This window comes from Spermophilus citellus, assembly GCF_964194105.1.
Source record: "Spermophilus citellus genome assembly, chromosome: 2".
Lineage (NCBI taxonomy): Eukaryota > Metazoa > Chordata > Mammalia > Rodentia > Sciuridae > Spermophilus > Spermophilus citellus.
Window position 1 is genome coordinate 191,582,858 of NC_138183.1, and position 7,987 is coordinate 191,590,844.

General features: G+C 41.6%; 1 protein-coding gene across 2 annotated transcripts in view; it reads right to left on the bottom strand.

Annotated features, from left to right (window-relative positions):
- Positions 1–7,804, bottom strand: part of GVQW3 (GVQW motif containing 3) — a 32,239-nt gene extending 24,435 nt beyond the window's left edge. Inside the window, exon 1 of one of the 2 annotated variants that reach the window (XM_081279287.1) lies at positions 6,860–7,804. In XM_081279287.1, the coding sequence (XP_081135413.1) occupies positions 6,860–7,312 (453 nt within the window). In that variant the 5' untranslated portion in view covers positions 7,313–7,804. Of the gene's footprint in view, positions 1–150 lie in introns of those variants that run through there. The other variant, XM_081279286.1, reaches the window with a different exon arrangement.
- Between the last annotated feature and the right edge of the window lie 183 nt (positions 7,805–7,987).

Below are 7,987 nucleotides of genomic sequence, written 5' to 3' on the forward strand. Positions count from 1 at the left end.
TCCTTTATATAAACGAGGGACTTACACTTTAAGATTTTGAAGAATTCATCTAGCTTGACAAATTTATAAACTATATGTCTATAAAACATGTATTTACCTTGTATACATATTTGAAGGCTTGAAACTTCACCAAGGAGATATATTTCAAAATAACATTTGCAAACCTTAAGAGTTTTGTAAGTTACATTAAAGATGATTAATGATTTGCATGTAGCATTTTCAATGCTGAACATAAATATTCCAGTATATATATATCCTTGTTGCTTGAGTGTCCCTGTATGGGAGGAGGTAGACTTGGCACACTGAAAGCTATTCCTGTACTAAAGAAATTATATGGAAGGCTCAGAATTCTTCAGAGAATCAGCTATAATAAAATCCATGTTAAGAATTCATTTTGTATGAGAGAATGTGAGAGTAAAATCCAAAAGAGGTTAATTTTACCCAGGAGAGAATTTCATATCCTTTTTCATTTGTCAGAATATACTTGATTCATAAGTGTTCTTTCACTTACCTAGGGCCACATAACAGGAAATTCCACTCATGGTATCTCCTAATAACAACTTTGGTTTTTTGCAGGCATTTTGGTCACTTCCCCTTCTCCTCCGGGGCAGGTCCTTTTCCCTTCTGTTTCAAACCAACACAATATCATACAGCCTCCATGTTGACCCAGCCAATTAATTTGTTCATGGATCACACTGCGGATGTAGCCTTACTCTCTATCGCCAACTTTTGATGCTATTTTTTATTGATAATAAAAGTAACATTATTTGGAGAAATATTCTTTAGAAGTATAAAAAACAGAAAAAATTAATAACACCCATAAAATTCAACCACCCAGAATTGGCAGATCCTTTCTAGCCATTGGGGGAAAAAAACATTTTGGGGTTCCTATGTACAGTTTGTATCACTCTTTTCACTAAACATTATAAACACTTTTGCTGTGCTGCTGAATACTCTTAATAAACATTTATTATGTTGATTGCATACTAGGTCTATTGTATAGTCATGCTTTAATTTATTTAACCGATTTTCTCCTGTTGGACTTTTAGATAAGTAAGCATAAATTTTGCTCACATTTTAGATTATTTCTTTAGGACAGATTCCCAGAAGTGGAATTAGAGGATCAGAGGATATAAACATTTTTAAAGTTCCTCCTAATAGATACTGCCAAATTGCTTTTCAGAAAGCTGTTGCCAATTTACACTTCCAACACTGCCAGCATGTTTTTCTACCAATATAGATCCATGTAAAGGATAATAAAATTTAAGTGGAGCATACAGTCCTCCCATTATTAATGCAGTTGGAGAAGCATCATGACCACGGCACAAAGTCTTGGGGCAAAGGTCATACCTATTTCCAGGTTTGCAGTTAACAAGAAGTTAGTATGAGCACATGGAACAGTGAAGAGTAAAGAGTCATATGATTAGATTTCAGACTGTCAAATGTAAGGCCTGTGTCTCTTTTGTTTATTGCTGTACCTCAGCACACAGGACAGTGCCTGGTACCTCAGCCACTCAACATTCATTGAGTGAATTAATACAGAATCTTCTTTCAGATAGCCTTTCAGCCAGTGGAGGGTTGATTTACTCCTAGTTCAAGGGAAAAATGATTGGCTGATCACTCTTTATAAAGTTCTGTTCAACCTTGAGATTCTATTGCAACTTTGGAAAATCAGCTTAGGTGAAGGTGATACAATAAAGACCTCTTTAGAGGAAAAACAAGTATACTCATCTAAAAGTACATACTCTGGCACCAGTTACAACAGTTACATGGTTAAAAAAAAAATATATATATATACACACACACACATATACATACATATATACACACAAATATATATATACATGTAAATATACATACATATACACACCCATATATAGTATTTATTTTTATAAACTTGCAAAAAAAATTGTGTTTTGCCACCTCCATAGTACACACTTTAATAGATGATAACATATTCAAATGCCATGGTCAAAGCATTTTCAGAATTACCTTTAGTTCATTCCATTATTGCCAATTGCAACTTGGCACCATTTCTAATATTGCCAAAATAGGTTTTGAGATATTACATGGGAATAACACAGGTGGTAGTTTGCAAAAAATCATTTTTAATCAAAAAGCACAAAATTCATTTTGTGAACTGGAATATGGTCAAGGTGAAATAGCCAATCATTCAGTTCTAGGTCATTCTCTTAGTCTCAAGATTCCACAATTTCTGTATAGTAAATCGTCAGACACTGACAGATCCACTTGGCCTTAATGATGTTATTGATGGAAAACAAGCTATCATCTGTCATATATACACACACACACACACACACACACGCACACACGCACACACACACACACACACACTAGATCAGGGGTAGGCAAACTATGGCCCATGGGCCAAGTCTGGTACACCACCTGTCTTTCCATGGTCTATAAGCTAAACAATTTTTTTTCTTAAATATTTTTCTAGTTGTCAATGGACCTTTTTTTTTTTTAATTTATTGATACATGGTGCTGAGAATCGAACTCAGTGCCTCACACATACTAGGCAAGCACTCTGCCACTGAGCCACAACCCCAGCCCAACAATTTCTTTTTTACATGTTTAGATGGTTGGGGAAAAAAAAAATCACGATTATATTTTGTAAAAACTATGTGAAATTCAAATTCTAGTATCCCTTTATAAAGTTTCATATGGAACATAGCCATGATCCTTTGTTTTCATATTAGCTTTGTCTGCTTTAGCACTAACATGTTGAGTAACTGCAACAGAGATGATAGAGCCCACAAAGCCTAGGATGCTTTCTTTATAGAAGTCTGCTGACTCTTCAGTAGACCCAAGTGGGTCCTTGGAGGTACTGAAGCTCCCCACTAGATTGTTTCTGGATATTTATACTGGGTGATACAACTTGCACAGTATTTGTAAAGATCTGATAAGGCAGAGACTAGAGAGAACATAAATATAGAAAGATTGCCTCCGATAGGATGTAAAAGCCTGGTAAAATCTAGGAGGGCTGATCCCTGCAGCAGTAGTTGAAGAATGCAGAATAACATAGTTCAGGAGCAAAGGGAGGCTCTCTAACAGATCCTGGTGAGACGTAATCCCAGGGAGCCTAGCAAGGCTTGCTGGTGATGATGTCTGCAAAGAGGAGGCAAAGTGAATCGTGTATGCAACGGAGTGACAGACAGTTCCCCAATAGTGATCCACTCCTTTAGCAGGTGTCCTTAAGTCATTTAGAATCCAGACTTATCTGGGCATCTCCCATATCATGTGTGGACTTTGACAAAGAAATGGATCTGAAAGGAAGGCTCTGGAAAGTAGGTCCCAGGTATACATTCTCCCCAAAAGATAACATTTCAAAAAGGACTCAGAGCCAGGGGCAGAATTTAGAAGACTATAGAACCGTACTTGTGTTTTTCTCAAAGATTGGTGAAATTTTTTTTTCTCTTTTTAAAATAATTTTTAATGGGGTAAATGGAGCAGGGCGGAGAGTGAGAGAATTAGATAAAATTAATGATGGGATGATCTGCCCCAGGAACAATCTATTCCTCTTGGACTTTAGCTGTGGCACAGAACATTCCATGTGGACTCTGAATCAAAATGGGAGTGAGAATATGGGTGGGTAGGGGAAGATCTACCTAAATGCCAAAAAGATTCACTGATTGTGTTAAGCTTGAGAATTATGGTCAAGGTTTGCAGATTGCCAACTCTTCTCCTAATGTCCCACAGAGAGCCACGCTTGATCTGCAATTAGGTGAAACTTCTCCTGCCAGGCAGAATACAGTGGCTGGGAGAATAGGATTTGGATGTTATAGCTCTGAATACTCATGATTCTCAGGGCCAGAGATAAGGAGATTGCTTCCTTGAGAAACTAGTTGCATCTGGGGAGTACAACCAACAGTGGCTAAGAGAGGCAAGGACCTCCTCCCATCCTCCTGGGCACCGATGCCCCTTATAAAAAAAAAAAAAAAAAAACCAAAATCCAGAACATATATTCCCCTCGTTGCCCTACCCAGGTGGGTAGGGGTAGAGCAGACAATTTCTGCTCCAATGGCACAGTGGCTAAAGCAGAGAGCTCAAAGAGGGACCCAAAATTCAGAGAAATAAGAGTAAATTGAGTGAAAGACCATAACAAAAGAGCAATTCAAGGATCAATACACCAAAGTGGCCAAAAGGTGCTCTTGGAGGTGTGGTCCAGAACCAGAAAACAAACTGGTGAAGAATAAATTGAGAGAGGTATATGCATGAGCCAAAGACAAGAGCCTTGAGTGTGATGCAGGGCTGGATTTGAGATTACAAGATCAGGAGCTCAAGAGACCTGGCCCACAAGTGCAGGCCAGGGTAAATGTGGGTCAGCAATGGAGTACATTTGGCAAGTGGGTACATAAGGAGTTCTAAGAACTCCCGTGGATACTCCAAGACGATCATGTGGAAGTCTTGGGTTTAGCCATTTGAGTACTATGTGAGACTAGATTGCTCTGGATGAGTTTTAGGACAGAAATTTTACTTCTCAAAAATCTGAAGCATGACATCATCACTGAATATTTTATGGGAAGCCTTGCAAAGGGACAATGGGTTCAAGTAGTAGTTCAACTAATGACTATTTAGGACATCATCTAAGGATATAAGCTGTCCATTTCATGACAGACACTTGGAAAAATTTGAATTCACACTCCCAATTACCTTACTTCCAGGTGTTCTGTGTTCAAACCCTATCTGGGCCACCTTCGCTTCTGGTATCCTACACTCCTGCATGGGTCTTGGTCCGGCATCATCACCAGGGAGCGGCATCATTACCCCAGCCCTGCTTACAGGGAATGCAATAAAACCCAGAAATAAGTTCTTGCAGGACCTCTGTGTTATTATAGGTTGGAGTTAATGTCTTCAGGTGTTGTGGGATTCTAGCCTGAGCCCAGGAACATGTGATTGTGCAATTATTACAACAGGGCCTGAGCAGGATAAATAAATTCAGCAATAAAACTGCAACAATGAGTGGTAGGGATTTGCTCCTGAAGTCCAGTGTGCTTTGGGGAACCCAGGACTTTGTCTGAGGTAAGAAGACTTAATGGTCCTAAAACAAAATTTTTGTCTAGAAATTGCAAGTAGATGGAAATCTGCTAGGTTTAAGAGTTTTCTTATTATCTTTTCTTTGTAGTACAAGGTCTAGCTTTCAAAGTTTCTCCAAACTGACAGGTATTAGAGAGGAGTTTCTAACTTTTTGAAAGTGGTAGACAATGAAAGAACAGAACTAAAAGTTACCTGTGTGGAATGAATAAGTGTGGAACCTCTATTATTCCCCACTTTAGTTTAGTTCCTTACTTGTTAAAGAGGAGCTGTTGTGTCAAAATCCTTGGGTAACACATAGACACCAACCAATGCTGTGAAATGCTATTACCCCCTGGCTTCTCCTGTTCCCTATCAGACATTCTGAGACGTTGCTAGTTTATGTGGTAATAGTTGGAAGCCCCTGGGGAAAAGTTCCGATCCATAAGTCCTAGCAGAGCAGCAGGAACACAGAAGACAGTTTGGACACAGAGAGACTACTTTTTGAGGTTCAATGGGAAAATCAGATAACCAAAGAAATGCATTATCATAAACCTACTCACAGACTCGGGGAAGTAATTTATAAACTGCCAGCAGGCATAGAATTGAAGACAGGGGAGAGAAAGCACATTATCTCCCATTATTCATCTTCTGCAATACCACCACCTTCCCCTTTAATCTTTGTTATTTTAGCCAAGTATCATCACTTTCTGCGGCCACTTTCAGGTTGCCAGCCTCGTGCTGTTTCACTGGCCTGGGAAGTGTTCCCTAATCTCATAGCCCTTTGTCTCACTCTTCCTCATGAATCCAGTTCAAGAACCAGCTCCTTTGTGAAGCCCAACTGCACCTGGTGATCTCATTTAAGAACTTTACATTGTCACTGCCCAGAAGTGTTCTAAAAACAGCAGGTGCTCAAAACACACCAAATAGACTGCGGACTCCCTTAATTTAGGGTCTGGAGAATCACCTGGTCTTTCTCCTCACATATCAGTCTTGGCCTGCATCCCCTAGTTTATATTTCCTAGGATCAGATCTTCCTCTTCCAGTGAGGGGAAACCCAAATAAATGGGGGGCCAAAGTCCAAGACTAGAATGAAACAGATCCAGTTGTTCTGTGAAAGGGAGGTCCAAAAGAAGATCAGTATTGGTGGCCACCCCCCCCTCCCCCAGTTCTGAGGGGCTCCTACCCAGTCATTTGGGCCTTTGACCCAGATTGTTCAACAGGTCCATAGGCCACTGCCTTCTGTACCATACCTTAGGCTCTGACTGCAAAGTAAATGAAACAGTAGGCCTTTTGGGGTCCTCCCAGAAGACATTTCTCCCTGTGCACAAAGATATGGATGATCCCCTGAGGCAGAACGTTGAGAACAAAAGAACAGGACAGCCACAACAAATTGACGTATGGGCAATGAAGAGATCCAAACTTGTTAAGCAAGAGAAATATAAAGAAGCAAGCAACAGAAGTCAACAACCAAAGCACTTCAAAGTGGTGAAAAACAAGGGAGATGGCCACAGTCCAGCATAAAATAGGAAGGCCATGCCAGCAAGGAGGAGCGGTAGAGAAGACCGAAAACAGGAGCAGCAAATGAAGTTGCCCAACAGTGATGCAACTTCCTAGCTCAGGTTCAGCTACCCTCAGATTCTTTTCACCAGGGTGTGAACCAATCCTGGGCCACTCTGATGGGAAAGCTGGCAGAAGATGATGGCTGCAGAAGTTGGTTGTCAGGGTAATGGATTCTGGGACCCGACACAGACAGAGGCATTTCCCCACCAGCTTCCCCCTGCAGATGACTCCATATTTCAGAACTTGTTAACTTCTTCTTCACACATGAGCTGTTTTTCCTAGTGTCCTTTGACAGATGTGATCGCAAATCAAGTTTTCCATGTTTAGGCTCATCTTTCAAAATACCTGATGTGACTTTGGCAGAAACCTTCCTCATGTTCAAGTTTTCTTTCAGAATGAGTCTAACGGTTTCTTTATCTAAATTTAACTCTTCGGCCATCATCCTCACGGTTAACTGCCTGTTTGAACAAACCAAGTCCTTGACCTTCTGGATATTTTCATCTGTCCTGTGGGTGACAGGCCGACCACTTCGTGCATCGTCTCGAACATCTTCCCGCCCTTCTTTAAATCGTTTGTGCCAGTCAAAAACTCGGGCCCTTGACATGACTTCATCCCCATAGGCTTCTTTTAAAAGATGGTGGGTCTCACTTGCAGACTTGTTCAATTTCACGCAAAATTTTATACTAATCCTTTGTTCTAAATAGCGGTCACTCATTTTGGCAGTATACACAGGAAAGTTAACAGGCCACAATTATAAGGGGAAGACAGAGGGACCAATCTCTATAGGGCTATAGGCATAATCATGTCGCTATTCTTTCTCCCCTGGAAACCCCGTCAGGAAAGAGTAATTGCTTTTCTGATTTTTCGCCCCTTAACGTCTGATCTGAGAAGCTAACGGGGCCAAAGAGGAGCTGCAAAGTCAAGAAAAATCAAATCCTCTGCAATCCACGTCTGCGTCCAAATCGTACACGCAGCTCTGCCTGGAGTTTACAAATTGGTCACCAAGATCGTCCCAATTCCGCGGCTCTACGACTTCTGCCACACACGTCTAAAGTGGTGGCAACTTGAACAAGCAAGGAGAGATGCAATGGTGATGTAACGTGCAAGCTCGCCCCAGATCTGCAGAAACCCGCACACGCGAAACCTACCGGAGGAACCTAGCGCCCGCCAGCTACAGAGTCCCGAGAGGCTGTCCCGCATGCGCAACTCGCTCCCTGGGGGTTAGGCTGTGCGCAGGCGCACTACGGTAGCCTACGCCAGGCCTCGCCTCCGCCTTGCCGCACCCCGGCAAAGGCGCGCTTCCGTGCGCGTGCCCGGCTGCGGGGAAGTCGACGGAAAGGAGGGCGGGGGAGGAAGACTGAGGGAAGAGAGGGCACCCCCGGGCGCCAGG